General features: G+C 50.6%; 1 protein-coding gene across 1 annotated transcript in view; it reads right to left on the reverse strand.

Annotated features, from left to right (window-relative positions):
* LOC144764263 (uncharacterized) overlaps window positions 1–17,338 on the reverse strand; it is a 52,246-nt gene extending 34,908 nt beyond the window's left edge. The window contains exons 1-2 of the mRNA XM_078650290.1: window positions 17,230–17,338; window positions 9,216–10,523 (exon numbers count right to left, since the gene is read on the reverse strand). Of these exons, the coding sequence (XP_078506416.1) occupies window positions 9,216–10,491 (1,276 nt within the window). The 5' untranslated portion in view covers window positions 10,492–10,523; window positions 17,230–17,338. The remainder of the gene's footprint in view (window positions 1–9,215; window positions 10,524–17,229) is intronic.
* Window positions 17,339–17,866: the final 528 nt, after the last annotated feature.

The raw sequence follows: 17,866 nt of genomic DNA on the forward strand, positions 1-17,866 counted from the left end.
AAGAATTATAAATAGGCCCTGATTTTGACAAGAGGATATTCTTCTTGTTTGCTGGAACTAACCCCAGCGTGTTTCCATTTGTGCGACGTGAAGTTGTTGCAGGGGAGTGCTGTTTAACTGCAAGGAAATATTGCTGTGGTTTGTTTTTGATTCTGGCAGGCCGCTCCACGGCCATAAATGAAAGATAAAGAGAGAGGCAGAGACTGGGGCATTGAAAGAGGCAGACACCATCAGTGGAAGAGAGAGAGCGGAAAAGCAGAAAAGAGGCAGACACAGGCGCAGTGAAAAAGACAGAGATTCTGGGGCACAGAAAGAGGCAGAAACAAGGTATGGAAAGATAGAGATGAAAAGTTCCTGGAAATGATAGAGGCAGACAGTAGAATAGACCAAGACAGAGAAAGAAAGATGCCATGGAAAACAAAGTCGAGTCTGAGAGGTTTGCACTGCTTCCGCAGTCTGTAATGGCAGACCTGCTAACATCGGATTAGTTGGGTCACTCAGGGTGGCACAAACAGAGCTTCAGGCTCTAATGATCCCTTTAATGGCCCTGCCCTGGGTACCACAGGAACCACATTCCAGTGACATACAAGCGGGTTAAAGTCCTTGCCAACTGGGGTTACCAATTCACATGTAAGTTTTTGGGAGAGAGCACAGGCTTAGGGGTCTGGTTAGCAGGTCAAAGCCATCAGCATTGGGAAAAAAGTGTGGGGTTGCAGGGGTGACCTTACAAAAAGGGCACTGTCCTACATCATCCTTTAACCATAATAGATCTGATCGATAACCTCGCCAACCTCGGACTGAAGCAACTTGTCACAATGCCCACCCACTCCGCCGGCCACACGCTCGACCCAGTCTTCTCCTCAAGCCCGTACGTCTCCATCAGCCACACCACCGAACTCCTCTGGACCGACCACCGCTGCATCCACTTCGCCTTCCTGAAACCCACCACACACCATCGCACCCAACAGATCCCCCGCCGCTGCTAGAGCAAAATCACCGAAGACCAACTACACGCAAACCTTGCTCTCAGCCCACCCACCGAAACCTCGAACACAGACGACGCTGCCCACAGCCTCAGATGCTCGATCGAGGAATGCGCCAACACCCTAGCCCCGCTGAAGAACCCCCCCCACAGAGACACCAGCAAGAGGGCCAGCTGGTTCACCCCAGAACTCCTAGCCTCCAAGCAAGCCGGCCGGAAACTAGAGAAGAAATGGCACAGTGAACAAACTCCAGACAGCCACGCAGCACACAAGGACGCCATCCGCAACCACCACCACCTCATCAGGGCGGCTAAGAGGACCTCCTTCAAAGACCGCCTCAACAACAATGCACACAATAGCAAGGAGCTCTTCAACATCGTGAAGGAACTCTCAAACCCCAGCACCAACACCTACGACATCCCATCGTCGCAAGCCCTGTGCGACTCCCTCGCCACCTTCTTCCACCGCAAGATAGTAGACATCCACAACAGCTTCAACACCTAGACAGCCCCAACAGACAGCAACACAACAGACCCTCCGTACACCATTTTCCACGACCCCCTGCTGGCCTGGGCCAGCGTGAGCATTGATGACACCATCAAGACCATGCGCTCAATCTACTCCGGCTCTCCGTCAGACCCATTCCCGCACCACGTCTTCAACAGAGCAAGCAGCTCCATCACACCCCACCTGCACAACGTCATCAATCTCCCCCTCGAGACCACGACCTTCCCAGAGATCTGGAAACACGCCGAGATCAACGCCCTACTCAAAAAACCTAAGGCAGAGCCAAGAGACCTCAAGAACTTCCGGCCCATCTCTCTGCTTCCCTTCCCGGCCAAGGTCATCAAGAAAACCGTCAACAGACAGCTAACCCGATTCCTTGAAGAAAACAGAATCCTGGACCCTTCCCAGTCAGGTATCCGCAGCAACCACAGCACTGAGACTGCCCGCATCACCCCCACCGATGACATCAGGACCCTGCTGGACAGTGGCGAGACCGCAGCACTCATCCTCCTAGACCTCTCTGCCACCTTCGACACCGTCTGACATCGCACACAACGCGCACGCCTCCACGCCGCAGGGATCCTAGACAAGGCTCAGGATTGGACCACCTCCTTCCTCTCCAGCAGAACCCAGAGCGTCCGCCTCCCCCCATTCCATTCCAAAGCCTCCGAGATCATCTGTGGCATACCCCAGGGATCCTCCCTCAGCCCGACGCTGTTCAACATTTACATGGCCCCGCTCGCACACGTAGCCCGACAGCACGACCACAACATAATATCCTATGCCGATGACACTCAGCTGATCCTCTCCCTCACCAAGGACCCCATCACCGCCAAAGCCAACCTCCACAAAGGAATGAAGGCCATCGCCGACTGGATGAAGGCCAGCCGTCTGAAGCTGAACTCAGACAAGATGGAGGTCCTCATCCTCACCTCCAACCCTTCAGCCTGGGACGACTCCTGGTGGCCAACGGCACTGGGGGCAGCCCCGACACCCACCGACCATGCACGCAACCTGCACTGGCTCCCCGTCAACAAAAGATATCCTTCAAGCTCCTCACCCACGCACACAAGGCACTCCACAAGACTGGCCAAGCCTACCTCAACAGACGGCTCTCCTTCTACATCCCCCACCGCCAGCTTACCTCCAACGACCTCTCACTCGCCACCGTCCCGCGCATCTGAAGAACAACCACCGGTGGGAGATCCTTCTCCCACCTCGCCGCCAAGACATGGAACACCCTCCCACTGAGCCTACGACAGACCCAAGACCTGCTGACCTTCAGGAGGATACTAAAGACCTGGCTGTTCGATTAGTAGCGCCCCCCCCCCCCCCCCAGCACCTTGAGACCCTCGCGGGTATGTAGTGCACTTTAAAAATGATTGATTGATAATAGATGAAATGACAACACTTGTTAGAGCAAACAGCTTCTCAAAATTGGGTATGAAGACAGATGATGACATTTGTAGTTCCTGATGGAATAAATCAGTATTACACAATGCCATTTGGTCTGGCCCCTCCAGCAGCCATGTTCCAAAGAAGGATGGCAGAGGAGGTGAATGGTCTCTCTGATGTTTTGGTTTTCCAAAACAATGCTTTGATTTTCGGCAAAGATTTAGATAAGCATATGCGTACACTTAGAATATCTTGAGAGCCTTCCTGAAAAGAGGTTTGAGATTTAAAAAAAAAAAAGATAAATGTATGATTGGATGAATAATTTGGGCATGTGGTTTCAGCTAAAGAGATTTCACTATGGCCTGGCCTGTGGACCGTCACTAAAATACCTGTTCCAAAACACTGTGACCAACAACTTGAGTTTAAGGAAATTGTGGGGGGGATGGGCGGAAATAGAAGCTAGGAGGCTTTAGGATTTTATCAATTGTTCTGGTTTATTTGTAGTTTGTAGAGAAAATCATAAGTTCTTCTTGAGCTGCTGTCCAGCGGGTGATCAGAGAGTCTCTTCTGGTGTGTGTTCCTGTATCCTGGTGATTCCTGATATCCCCTTTGACTGTCCGTCCCCCAGATGGCTTGAAAGTAAAAGAACAACAAGCATTTACAATGCAATGGTCTCGGCAATATTATACGTAGAGCTATTGGCATTGCTCATAATTTTTGTATTTTTTTTTATCCCTAAATAAATGGCATTGTTTTTTCTATGTGAGACCTTTGAACTTTGGGCCCATGATGTGGTGTTTGGGAGGCCAGGCTGGAGTGCTTTACCCATGGCTAACCCACCTTCTCGGTCGGTTGTCAGCAGCCCACACTCTGCTACCTGTCCCCATATGAAGCTGATTTCAAGGAGGAGGTCACAACCTGAGGATATGGCTTAACTACTAGACCTGTTGACTTGGACGCTGGGGAAGCGGTTCGAGTCTCGGCTGCGACGTTCATCATACTCTGATTCTGAGCAAATCGCTTAATCCTCCCCGTACTAAATTTCCAATTAATGAGTCCCTCGGTAATGCAACTGATGCTCGTGTAAAGCGCCCTAATGCCTTCGGGCCATGTTTGCGCTTTAGAAAACTTCCCCAAAATAAAGAAGCTATTTTGTAGCAGTCCGATTCTAAGAAGGAAATCTACGCACGCACCGGAAGTCAGGCAATGTCGCTTGTGATGGGGGCGGGGCCGCGTCCGGACCGGAAGAGGAGGCAGGCGAGTAAATGCGTATCGCGGCCCAGGGCTCCTGTGAGCGGTGGAGAGCCCCGGGGCCGCCAGCAGGAGGTTACGCGAGTGTTACGGGGCTCCCTTGACCACGAGGGAGCCCCGTGAAAGGAGCTGGCAAGAGCTGCAGCGGCGGAGTCCCCGAGATTGGCCCGGTAAGTTAAAAAGGACTGGGGGGGTCTTGGTGACCTTGTATGTGTGTCTGTGTGCGACGGAGGGGGGGGGGAGCACTCGTGTGTGTGTGCGTGCGCGTGTGTATGTGTGGGGGGGGCTGTATATGCGTGCGTGCATGGGCACTTGTGTGTGTGTCTGAGAGAATGCGCGACAGCAGCTGCCCACAGCGAGTGTGTTTGCGTGCCCGTGCGTGTTTCAAATCGCCTCCAAGGCGATGCTCGCGGCCAGGATTGTCTCCTGGAAAGGAGACACGGCAACAATAGGTTCTCGGCGAGAACGCGCTTCCGCGCGCTTAGCCGAGACCTAAAAAAAGGATGAGACTCAGGTTCTCGGAAAATTACCAGGTCAGGAGATGGGAAAGTGCCCGTCACAACACCACGTTGTGCATGAAGTGGGGGTTAACGCCTATTTAATACGGCCCTGGGCTTAATGGCCCCCCCCGTGTAGGTAATTCAAGCCGAGTCACTCAGTAGTTATAGGAAGAGAATCACCAGAGACGAGTAATAGCCCAAGACATCGGTAAACGGTGAAAGAAAAATAAAGGCAGACACCAAGGAAATATCCTCATGAAAGAAAAGACAATATGTGGCTTACTTTGGTGCAGTACAACCACCCCTAGACTTCCTCCCTGTACCTCAATATGCTCTCCCTTTCTAGCTTGGTGCAGTACAACCACCCTTTGACTTCCTCCCTGTACCTCAATATGCTCTCCCCTTCTAGCTTGGTGCAGTACAACCACCCCTTGACTTCCTCTCTTTACCTCAATATGCTCTCCCCTTCGAGCTTGGTGCAGTACAACCACCCTTTGACTTCCTCCCTGTACCTCAATATGCTCTCCCCTTTTAGCTTGGTGCAGTACAACCACCCCTTGACTTCCTCCCTGTACCTCAATATGCCCTCTCCTTCTAGCTTGGTGCAGTACAACCACCCCTTGACTTCCTCCCTGTACCTCAATATGCCCTCCCCTTCTAGCTTGGTGCCCTCACTTCGCCCGGTTCGCTCACTGTCCTACGTTTTCGCACCTCCTGGGGTTGGTGGGGATCCACCAATCCTCGCTCCACTCCTCTACTTCGTCCGGGTTATCATTGCCGTCGTCGTCCCGTTTTCTCAACGTCTCTTCCCTCCGGCATCCTGCTGCTACAACTCGATGCACACTCCGGCCTCCTCCTCATCGGGTCTCTCCGCGTCTTCAGTCTCTGCCTTTTCTTTTCTTGTCGGCCTTCCTGATTGGTCCTTCTCTGTAAAGCCACCTCCTTCTCCATAAAGCCACCTCCTAATTGGGTCTCTCCGCGTCTTCCATCTCCGCCTTTTCTTTTCTTGTCGGCCTTCCTGATTGGTCCTTCTCCGTAAAGCCACCTCCTCATTGGGTCTCTCCGCGTCTTCCGTCTCCACCATTTTATTTTCTTGTCGGCCTTCCTGATTGGTCCTTCTCCGTAAAGCCACCTCCTTCTTCCTGCAAGGTGAGGTCTGGTGCAACAGGATAACCCTTGCCGCCCCCTGGTTTTCGGTGGCATCTCCGGTTTCCATGACGGGTAACGGGGGTTCGGGCCCTACTCTCGGGGTCCTCCTCACAGGAATGTATGAATTTGATTCAAAATGTACTGAAAATGTTGCGGTGATTGCTGAACCACTTCACAACCTTTTCAATAAGAAGGTTTGATTTATCTGGGGTTGGGGACAGGAGGTTGCATTTGCAGAGATTAGGGGAAAACTGCTCAATGCAGCACTTCTGAGTCCATATCTACCAGGCAATGAGTGCTCTATCACTGATGATACTGGTAGCATTGGCAATGACGTTGTAGTGACTCAAGGCAAAGGAAATGAGGAATGTGCAATGGCATCACACACACTGCGACCACATGAACGTAAACACTCGACCATTGAGCGTGGGATGTCGGACTGCGCGTGGGCAACTGAAAAGTTTAAGTCATCCTTGTGTGGGAACAAGTTCAGAATATGAACTGATAATCAACCTCTTTTGAATGGTAATAATGTGAACACCAGCAGGCTACTGCCAGCTTTGTGAGGTTACGTTCAAAACTTTGGAAACATAATTTTGAGGTCGAACACACTGCAGGAGGAACAAAAATACTTATTGCTTGCCCGACTGCCCTGAGGGCAGGAAGATGTGGAACATAAGAACAAAAAGAATGACTGTGAGTTTGTGGAATGTATTGCAGCAAGTATTTGTTGGCCGGGTACAGACTGTGTGTGGGGGAAAAAGCATAGAAAGACATTGGATGAAGATTCTATTTTACTGAAAGTGATTCATTTCATGAGGAAAGAATGGCGAAATGAAAAACGATTTGTTGTGTGAACTGCAGACCGATGGCCAAGTTCATTCTGTCAGAGGGGAGCCATGAAGGACATGTAGGTGTGATATCTAGCAACAAACGACTGACGCCAAACGCGACATTGCGCAGAAATGGGGTGCGGCGGAGCTCCCCACACTGGCGCAATGGCTCAGAAACATGGACACGCTCATGATAACGGAGAGGGCAGTGTACAAGATGAGAGACAATCCGCGCAAATGGAATGGAGTTTGGCTGCAGTGGAACTCCTACAGAGGGGACATATGCGAACCGTTGCCTGAGGATGATAGCGAGAGTTCTGACGATGAGGTTGACAATGTCTAATTGTTGGGGAGTGTGGCATGGCATGTAGGAGGGCATTACACAGTAGGCGACATAGTGAATACAGCTGTGGGGGGTTAGACACACGGGGAGGTAGTGTTGAGTGCAGCCCACAGAGGCGACGCCTAACGGCGATAACCTGATACAGAGATCCACGAGTACTATTGTGTCGATTAATGTTGAGTCCTATGTTTAGTTTACTGTTTTGTTGTTTCTATAAAATATAAAATGCAAGCGACTATACTGTCCGTAGAATAATGGTTTCTGGAGTCCGAAATGCCTAACGTTTTGTAAAAAACTCACAGCCAGAGTGAACCGGCGCAACTGATTATTTATCACACATACAACGCTCTCTCAGCCGGCCTTTGGGTTATAGGCGCCTGAATGTAATGTAATTGAATATTATCAATAAAGTCTTGCTTTTCAAAAAAAAAAAAAAAGAAAAAAAAAAAACGACTGACAATGCAATACTGGTAGTCTGCCATGGACAGGGATGTGGAAAAACTCATTAGAGAGAGTTACCAGTTGTTTGCAAAATGATAAAAGGATGATATACAGAGTTCTGCTTATGACAGAAGTGGGTTTTCCTGTGGGGAATGAATGTAATGATTTTTTAGGTCTGTTTCAGAGGCTTCCTGTGCATCAGAAATTTGACATTGTGCTTGTGGAGTACATGTCAAATTGGTTGAAAGTATGATTTGTACATGGAAGTGAGGGTTTTCTGTGTGAATTGGTTTCGGATAATGGTGTACAATTTGTCTTGAGGGAGATGAAGCAGTATTTGGATGGAACTTGATTCATGATAAATGTGTTAGTGTCATCACCCACAGAGTAATGGCCAAGCAGAGAGGATGAACAGATTGGTCAATCTGGGTTTTTTCATGGCCAGTATCAAAGTGGAAGATGCTTCAAGGGCTATGCTTTCAGCTTATCGCAACACACTGCATGGGACCATTTTGTGCCGAGAGGCGGAAATTTGCATGATTTGGTCCTAGTAATGTGCACTGAAATGTCTAAAGAGGGGCTGAGACACAATAGCTATATAAAGAAGGAAGAAAGATTAATTGGGCTTCAAAAGATACATATGATGTTGTAAAGCTATTGTTCGCACAGACATGATCACAGAGCCAATAATCTTATGCAATCATAGTACTCTGGAATTACTGAGGGAATCAGATGCCAAATCTCCACAGTAATTCCACATATCTCAGAGCAATCACCATTTACTTCACCCACCCTCCAGAAGAGTTTCTTTAAATGCTGATATTGCCGACTTAGAGGGAGGAAAAAGTGAGGGTAATGTAATAGGAGACATTATGGAGACACAGCTTAGGCCTTATAATGGGGCCCATATTAGATAAAATAAACATAAGATAATATATCACCCAATCCTGTATACTGTAATACAACTAACCCAGCTTGATATTCAGACCACCTTGTACTGTGCACCTAACCCTACAGACAACACTTAAACTTGAAACTCCCTTGACCTTGTACGTTGTTCTACACGATGTAGTATGATATAATACAGCCCGCCCTCTCTGACCTGCAGGCCCCCCAGTTCTATGTACATGTAGCTACACACTTCAGAAAAAAGACCACTTCTTATTAAATGCTCTGGGGTGCTGCGGACCTTACCCCACCCATCCCACCACTACAGACCTGACTTACAGATCACTTGTCTTCTTCACACTGCTTTCCTCTCCTCCTAAGCGGCAGACCCTGACTGCCCCAGAAATCCTCTTATATTCTGTGCACTCAAACATCACATAGATCCAGCTCGATCTCTAAAGTGCTTTAGTTTGCACTAGCAACAAAAAAGGGCAATGTTACTCTCGGTGAATAACACCTCACTGACATCTCACACTTAGGGGATGGTGAGTATCGCGGAGCTTGGAGTGAAATCAGAGATTCTGCCACATAATTCCTCAGAGGTCCTGAGCCTGGAATGGGGCGTCTCATGCACGGACCAGATTTCAGGTCATTTTTCATGTGCAGAGTTCCATTTCTTAGCCTATCACATAACGGGAAGGAGAAACTCCTTTGCAAAAATAAAGGCGATACCAGGTACATGACCGCTTCTGGTGTACTCAAGGCCCTCCCCAAAGATACCAGTCTACACAACTCAGATTTGGCCCCCTACAGATCTTACTAAAAATCTGGAAAGATCCATTTTGGAGATATTTTATGCTACATTCCCTCAGAACTGTACAAGTTACTCGCCATTCTGGATGTTAATTCAGTACGAACCAAATACCTGGGATGGCTTTGAGCAGCAATCCATCTGCGTCTGTATTTCCTCTCTCCAGTGGGTCTCTAGCGATAGCTCCATCAGTATCAGGAGCATTCTGTGGCAGGAATGATGAGGCTCCAGATGGGCCCTGCACATCAGCACATGTGGGTTGTAGGTCAGAGTTCTCATCTTGGTTCTCAGGGCCCAGTGGTTTTTGCTTGTAGTTCTGATCGTAGTCCTCAGGACTGGGTGGTTCTAACTTGTAGTTCTGATCGTAGTCCTCAGGACTCAGTGGTTCTAGCTTATGGCCGCGATCTGGACTGAGTGTCTCAAGGTGCATGGGTTCGTTCTTGCAGTTCTGAAGTGGTTCATGTGCATCAGAGAGCATCTGCTGCCGGCATGTGTGGAGCTGCAGACTCTGGTCTTCTTGAAATGCTGGGTGTCTGCAGACGTTTTGCCGTTGACCGTCACCATCAAATGACAACAACTCTTGCTTCAGGTGTTCAATTGGTCCCTCCCCATCTGGGAGCACTGGTTGTCTGCAGTGGTTTCGCTGTGGCTCATGTCCCTCGTGAAACAGTGGCTGCAGGCAGACGTTCTGTTGTGGGTCCCTAGTATCTGCATACAATGGTTCTTTCTTCACGTGCTCCTCTTGTTCCTGTTCAACTGGGAAAACTAGCTGTATGCACTGGTCCAGCTGTGGTTCCTGCCCATCATCAAACACTGGTGGAAGACGAAGGCTTGGCTCACCTGGGATGACTTGAACATCTGGAGGAGGGCACCTGGAGACAGTACCGTCCTGCCGTGGTCCAGAGCCAGCCGGAGACAGAGGTTGAAGACACTGATTCGGCTGTGGATCACGACCAGGTGAAGATGTAGATTGAAGGCATGGGTTCACCTCCTTGGCCCCGACTGAAAGATTGATCAGAGGGGACCTGCTGAGAGGACAATCTCTGACCACCACCGGACTGACCCTCTCCAAAGACACGCCCCCATTTACAAGGTGATCTAGACCCTTTGCTATCCAGGTTTGCTCCATAAGCCCAGTGACTCTTGACGGCACGTCCTCTAAGATATTCTGCAAGTTGTCCAGTTTGGCTTCCAACTGCTCCAACATAGATAAAAGGATCATGTTAGGCAGGTTCCCCGATAGCGGTTCTATCTCACAGTCCCTCTGAGCATCATTTTGGGAGCCTGAAGATGACACATTATGGATAGGAGAAGAAGGGAGTGCAACTCTTACTGGTTCAGGTGAACACTGCACTTCTCCTTTTTGTCTTGGAACCTGCCTTTTCTCCATTCTGGAATTCTGATGTTCACGTCCTCAAGTGTCTGTGACGGGAAGAAAATAGAAAATACAACACATTATCACAGGACAATTAGGTCAAAATACTCATTCCTGTCTCACCACACGTTGTTTAAGCTTTAAAAAAAAATTATTCAGTCCAGCTAATGGCTCAAAAGAACTAAATTGTCTCAAGAGCTGAAGAAGATCTACCCTGCTCAAGGTCAGGCTGTCCTCGAGGACATCAGGAGTTACCCTGCTACACATCTAAACCTCGCTCAGTGCTGCCCTTACATTATATGGTGAGATTTCATGCAGGTCCGCTCTGCCCTGCCAGAGAGGACTCCCTATTCAGAGCTGATCTGTTAAGCTTCAAAATTTATCAGTATGACCTCATCAAACCTAACCCTATAATTTAACGGACTTATTATGTTTTTGTAATTCTTTATTTTTTTTTTTTATTAAAATTTGGTAAGCATTACCATAAAAGATATTCTCTATGAAATTGAGATTGAGGAATAATAGATTTAAAGTCCCAGATAAAAATACAAATTTGCTTGTCAGAAGCTACCTAGGCCACGTAATCTCTGCTGATGGGGTCTGCCCCTAAGATGAATCAATTAAAATCACACAGGAAATACCTAGTTCCATAAAGAAAGAAAAGGCACTCACGTTTTTGGTGAGAAACATTCTATTCTCCGTTTGTACCTAATTTTCTTGTGCCATGTGAGCCCTGCTGAGGAAGGGTGCAGACTACGTGTGGAGTAGGGAATGCAAGAAGAATTTACAGATGTTAAGGAGAGTCTTGTGAATGCTCACAGTCTGCATAGTTTTGTCCCATTGTGTTGTTACGGACGCCAGAGACAAGGGCCCAGGAGTGGAACTGAAACAGCGGCATGATCGGAAAGCAAGTCATAATTGCCTTTGCATCTAGGGCTTTGCCGGAGGCTGAATGTAGACATTCCACTACTGAGAAGGAGGCCTTGGCCATGCTTTGGGCTCTCAAAATAAACATTCTTGTGAAGTGTAGGAAACTGTAAGTAGAGGATGTTCGACTAGTCCAAACTGGACCCAACCTATGCTGCTGCTACAAGGTGCCTGCTTTCTAGTGTCAAATAAGGGGCAATCTCTTTCTGGCGTTTAATATGATACATGCACAGTGACACGACTCACAGACCTTGCCAGACTGAGAAAGCACTGTTGATCTTTACTTTCAAGCTCTACATATTTTGAGCAAAGAGTGGAAGAGTGCCCATCTCCGAAGGCTAGTAGGCATCAAGCCATTAGTCATTATGACAATTAACAAGCAGAACTTCTGTCTTCTCAGTGTTTCACTTTAGTTTATTGCAACTCAGCCACTGCTATAGGACAGGCATTGTTTGGTGGAATGTGAGGCGAGGGGAGAGTTAACTGTCTAAACACAGCAAGATCTGGGTGTCGTCAGAACAGATAAGTGCTCTAACACCTTTCTCAAGTAAAGCTTCAGCAAGCGGGATTACATAGCTAGTGAACAAATGGGGCGAGATTGAGGACCCACGAGTCACTCTGGAATTGCATGCAATGTGTTGAACGAAAAGTTGCCCAATCTGGCGACACATGTTCAGCCTGTAGAGAATGATATGAACCTCTTTAGGGCCTAGCACCCGACGCCCAAAGCCTCAACATGGTTCACCAAGTTTGAGTACTCAACTGTGGGACGACAGCAGAGAGATCTAATGAGAACAAAGCATTGGCTCCCATTTCAGCTCGTCCAAAATCGGTAGAGGCACTGTCTTTGTATTGTGTGATGGCCTTCAATCCTACCCTAGTGTCCTTGAGAAAGTGGTTTTGCTAAAAGCCTTTACACCAGCTAAGAGCAAAAGAAAGTAACGATATTGGTAATAACTTTTTTTAAACCAAGGAATCTGCTCCTGGCTTCCAGAACAAGGGATTCGATGTGGTGTCTTTAAGAGGGGCAGGATCCATAACATTAACAACTAAGTGGGGAGTAATGGCAGAGGTACTGGACCAACTTAGAGGTTCAGATGTTTGAAATTTGTTACAGGATTGACGTTGTTCAGCTAACCAGATCTAGCCACCTCAAAAGGAAGTTGCAGAAGTCTCAGGGTATAAAGTGGAAAGCTCCCTGTGTCAAATAATACTAGGTGCTGAAGTGGTCTCTACTGGGGAAAGGTACGTGAATCAATCTCCCCATTAAGGTTTTAATTTTGTTGTGTCGCACAGTTGGTGCAACAGTGTGAGAGTGAATTATAAATTGAAGTTTCTGTGAAGCTGACATACAAAGGGACACAGATGAGTTGGATGACAAGATGAAGTCATTGTAGGAGGCGACAAACAAACAGATTTTCTGAGAAAGAGCAATAACCCCACCACATAACTTAGTTGGGGAAAATAAATATAATATTTCAGTAAAGGAGGAGGACTTAGAGCAGAGGTCCTGAAGGAATAACATCAGGATCGAGGAGTATATATGCGCGAAGAAGGGGAAGACAAGTAAACATGTTAGAGAAATGTTGCATACAATCCTCGACCAGAGATGAAAAGGCCTGGTAATGACAAGGCTATGACACTATGAACGTTTGGAGACAGCTGCTTATCACCTCCCCTCCCCGCCTAGACTCACCTCCTCTCTACACCCCTGGACTCACCTCCCCTCTCCACCACCTGGACTCACCACCCCTCTACACTCCTGGACTCACCTCCCCCCTCCCACTGGACTTACCTCCTCTTTACACCCCTGGACTCACCTCCCCTCTACACCCCTGGACTCAACTCCCCTCTACACCCCTGGACTCAACTCCCCTCTACACCCCTGGACTCAACTCCCCTCTACACCCCTGGACTCAACTCCCCTCTACACCCCTGGACTCAACTCCCCTCTACACCCCTGGACTCACCTCCCCTCTACACCCCTGGACTCACCTCCCCTCTACACCCCTGGACTCACCTCCCCTCTACACCCCTGGACTCACCTCCTCTCTACACCTCTGGACTCACCTCCCCCCTGGACTCACCCCCTCCCCTCCCCTCTGGACTCACCTCCCCTCTACTCCCCTGGACTCACCTCCCCTCTTCACCCCTGGACTCACCTCCCCTCTACACCCCTGGACTCACCTCTCCTCTACACCCCTGGACTCACTTCCTCTCTACACCCCTGGACTCACCTCCTCTCTACACCCCTAGACTCACCTCCTCTCTACACCCCTGGACTCACCTCCTCTCTACACCCCTGGACTCACCTCCTCTCTACACCCCTGGACTCACCTCCTCTCTACACCCCTGGACTCACCTCCTCTCTACACTCCTGGACTCACCTCCCCTCCCCCTGGACTCACCTCCTCTCTACACCCCTGGACTCACCACCTCTCTACACCCCTGGACTCACCTCCTCTCTACACCCCTGGACTCACCTCCTCTCTACACCCCTGGACTCACCTCCTCTCTACAACCCTGGACTCACCTCCCCTCTACACCCCCGGACTCACCTCCTCTCTACACCCCTGGACTCACCTCCTCTCTACATCCCTGGACTCACCTCCCCTCTCCCCCTGGACTCACCTCTCCTCTACACCCCTGGACTCACCTCCCCTCTACACCCCTGGACTCACCTCCCCTCTACACCCCTGGACTCACCTCCCCTCTACACCCCTGGACTCACCTCCCCCCTACACCCCTGGACTCATGCCACCTCTATAGTTAAACATGCATGTACATTTTTTAAGTGGTGGATATGTTAGTTAGTTATTTGGATTCGGAAGGATAGTAGAAGGATAGAGGAGGAAAAAAGGTTTGTGTTTATATAGTGCTTGTTACCCCTGATGGGGTGTTGAAGCACGCTACTCCGGAAGCCCAGAAAGGACTAGTGGTGAATTAATATGGTGAAATGTGAAAGTAATCTGAGTGGTGGATATTAGTCAGTTATCTGGAGTGAGGGGAAGAAAGGTTTGCATTCATATAGCAGTTGTTACCCCTGATGGGTTTAACGCATTGGAGCCAGAACCATAACTGAACTTTTAACTGTGTACCTGGGGACTCACATTGATACTAGATAAGGTGTGCCTTGGCTGTACAGCACTTCACAATTCACGCGAGTGTGGGTATGGTCTTGGGTCCTCCGCCAATGATTAGCATTGTGCTGCTCTGATATCAGCGCACTCATTTGTCACCGGACTGTTTGGCCACTGCGATAGGCGCACGCCAAGTCCTCATCGTGGTCGGCGCACGCCCAAGCCAGAAAAAAGCGCACACGCTTAATAGCAGCCCAAAAATGTGCCCCCCGCCAGGCATGGGTTTTTCCCGCACAATTGGAAAAAATGTCGCCAAATCTGGCAACACTATCTGTAACTCTTGAACAGATTCACTTCCGGGTGACCGGAGGCAGCTCCACGTGGAGGATGTTTAAAGCCTCGTTTGTTTTCTGAAAGTAACATTACACCGACACATTCCTTCTTGCGGGTCAATCGCGGCAGAGTCAGCACCAGCAGCGGAAGCCGGAGGGAGCATTCATCTCAGGACAACATTACCCCGCCCCCTCACTCTCACAATGTCTGCTTCCGGGTTAGCGGTGGCAGAGTCTCCTCTAGTACCGGATCCTGCTGAGCTCCTCAGGCCTGCAGGTAGAAAAGTGTCCGGGTCAGCGGGGGTAGAGTCATCACCAGCAGTGGAGCCCAGCCTCGCCCCCTCTCTTCCTGTGAGCCCTAGCTGCAGGCACCTTTACTTTCAGCTGAGGTAAGTAGCTCCCGTCCTTCCCTGTTCGTCGCCATTGCAGGCTGAGGAACTGGAAATAGGGCTATTCATGGGAGGAATTACTGGCCGGAATCACACTTAATAGTCAGATGCAAGTGATGTGGTGTTCATTGAGAATAGCAGACATGCGCAGTCCAGAGAGGGAACTGTGTTTCCAGTTGCACAGTTACATTGGGTAAGATGCAGTCATCTCCAGTTCCTGATAGAAAAACCCTAGTCTGAATTCAGCCTCAACAGTAGGGCCGACCATGGATGTTGTTGCCACTGCAGGGTTCTCCAGGAGTGCACACCACCTCATGGTAGACAGATACACAAAGTGATTGGTTATGTGTCACTTGTGAGTTCACCCTCCCAACCTCTAGCTCAGTAAAGAGAGTTAATTGTTTTATGGGCAGACAAAGTAGCCATGATCTCCCTACAGCAGCATCCTGCCTTTAGCAAATTCACTAACTGTGTAAAATTTCATCGCATCATCACACGTAACATACTGAGTTGGGGTTTGCACACCCGTAGTGTGACTGACGGATTGTGGTTCTAACCATAACTTGCAAATTTCAGGAGTTTATTCGGATTAAAGTCTTAACCATATAAGCATTTTACCCTTGTTTTTAGGTGAATTTCAGATTTTTTTAAAAGACCCATTCAGGTGTTTTAACAGAGCCAACTATAACTTCACTTTAGCCATATTCAGTGGAAATATATTAGGGATAAAGTACCCCCTGCTGCACCTTCTAAGGATATTGCAAGTCAACAAGGTGTTCCATAACCATGTATAGAGGAACGAGGAAGGCAGAGTTCCTTTATAAGGTTAGGGAACTCTGAGGTGACATGCAATAATCTTATAATATGCACCAGGTGGTACTTTATCCCGTATAATACATGGTCACCCCATCACCTTTCCCACAAGCCCCTCTCTGCCCCTCGCCCCCTCTCACCCCCTCGCCCCCCCTCTGTCCCTCGCCCCCTCCCTCTGCCCCTCGACCCCCACTCTGCCCCGCGCCCCCTTCCCTCTGCCCCTCACCCCCCTCCTCCCCCTCCTCTGCCGCTCACCCCTCCTCTCTCCCTCGCTGCCCCTCGGCCCCCTCTTTCCCCCCTCTCTGCCCCTCGCCCCCCTCCCTCTGCCCCTCGCCCCCCTCCCTCTGCCCCTCACCCCTCCTTTCCTCCTCGCTGCCCCTCTGCCCCTCGCCCCCCTCTCACCCACTCACCCCCTTCTCTGCCCCTCGCCCCCCTCCCTCTGCCCCTCACCCCTCCTTTCCTCCTCGCTGCCCCTCTGCCCCTCGCCCCCCTCTCACCCACTCACCCCCCTCTCTGCCCCTCGCCCCCCCTCCTTTGCCCCTCATCCCTCCTCTCCCCCTCGCTGCCCCTTGCCCCCCTGTCCCCCCTCGCCTCCCTCTCACCTCCCTCTCTGCCCCTCATCCCCCTCCCTCTGCCCCTCGACCCCCTCTCTGCCCCTCGCCCCCCTCGCCCCCTCTCACCCCCTTGCCCTCCTCTCTGCCCCTCGCCCCCCTCCTCCCCTCGCCCCCCTCCCTCTGCCCCTCATCCCCCTCCTCCTCCCCCTCCTCTGCCCCTCGCCCCCCCTCCCCCTTCCCCTCCTCTGCCCCTCACCCCTCCTCTCCCCCTCGCTGCCCCTCTGCCCCTCGACCCCCTCTCTGCCCCTCGACCCCCTCTCTGCCCCTCGCCCCCCTCCCTCTCCCACTCTGCCCCTCACCCGTCATCTCTCCCTCGCCCTCCTTCTCCCCCCTTCCCTCCTCCTCCTCCTCCTACTCCTCCTCCTCTGACCCCCCTCCTCTCCTTCTCCCCCTCCTCCTCCCTCCTCTCCCCCCCTTGCCCCCTCCTCTACCCCCCCATCCCTACTCTCCCCTCCTCTCCCTCCTCCCCTCCTCTCCCTCTCCCCTCTCCTCCTCCCTCCTCTCCCCCCCTTGCCCCCTCCTCTACCCCCCCCATCCCTACTCTCCCCTCCTCTCCCTCCTCCTCTCCTCCCCCTCTCCCTCTCCCCCTCAGTCTCACCCTCTCTCCTCTCTCGTGGGTCTCTTCTCCTTCACTGTTGGAAACTAATGAACAGTTTCTTTTCCGGGGCAGAGGCAGCGGAGCCGATGGAGCTCTCCTCAGGCTTGTGAGGTAAATAGTATCCGGGTCACCGGGGGCAGCGTCAGCACCAGCAGCGAAGGCGGAATGAAGCCTCCTCTCAGGATACCATAAGCCCAGCTCCTCCCTCTCAATAATGTCTGCTTCCGGGTCAGCGTCGGCAGAGTCAGCGTCAGTACCGGATGTTGCCAAGCTCTCCTCAGGCCTGTGAGTGTGATAGTGTCTGGGTCACGGGGGGCAGAGTCAGCACCAGCAGCGAGCCCCAGGCTCCTGCAGAGGAGAGGAGCCCTGAGGGTCTGTCTGTCTGTCCAGAGGAAGGAGGAGCCCTGAGGGTCTGTCTGTCCAGGGGAAGGAGGAGCCCTGAGGGTCTGTCAGTCTGTCTGTCCAGGGGAAGGAGGAGCCCTGAGGGTCTGTCTGTCTGTCCAGGTGAAGGAGGAGCCCTTTCTATGAGACTCTTAGAGTATATCCATGTGTATCCCCTCCCTATGTATATAGAGATAACTCTAATCACTAGTATATGCAGTAGACCGTTGTGCTCTCTTCCATTCCTATGTGACTC

Source organism: Lissotriton helveticus, chromosome 1_1, assembly GCF_964261635.1.
Source record: "Lissotriton helveticus chromosome 1_1, aLisHel1.1, whole genome shotgun sequence".
Lineage (NCBI taxonomy): Eukaryota > Metazoa > Chordata > Amphibia > Caudata > Salamandridae > Lissotriton > Lissotriton helveticus.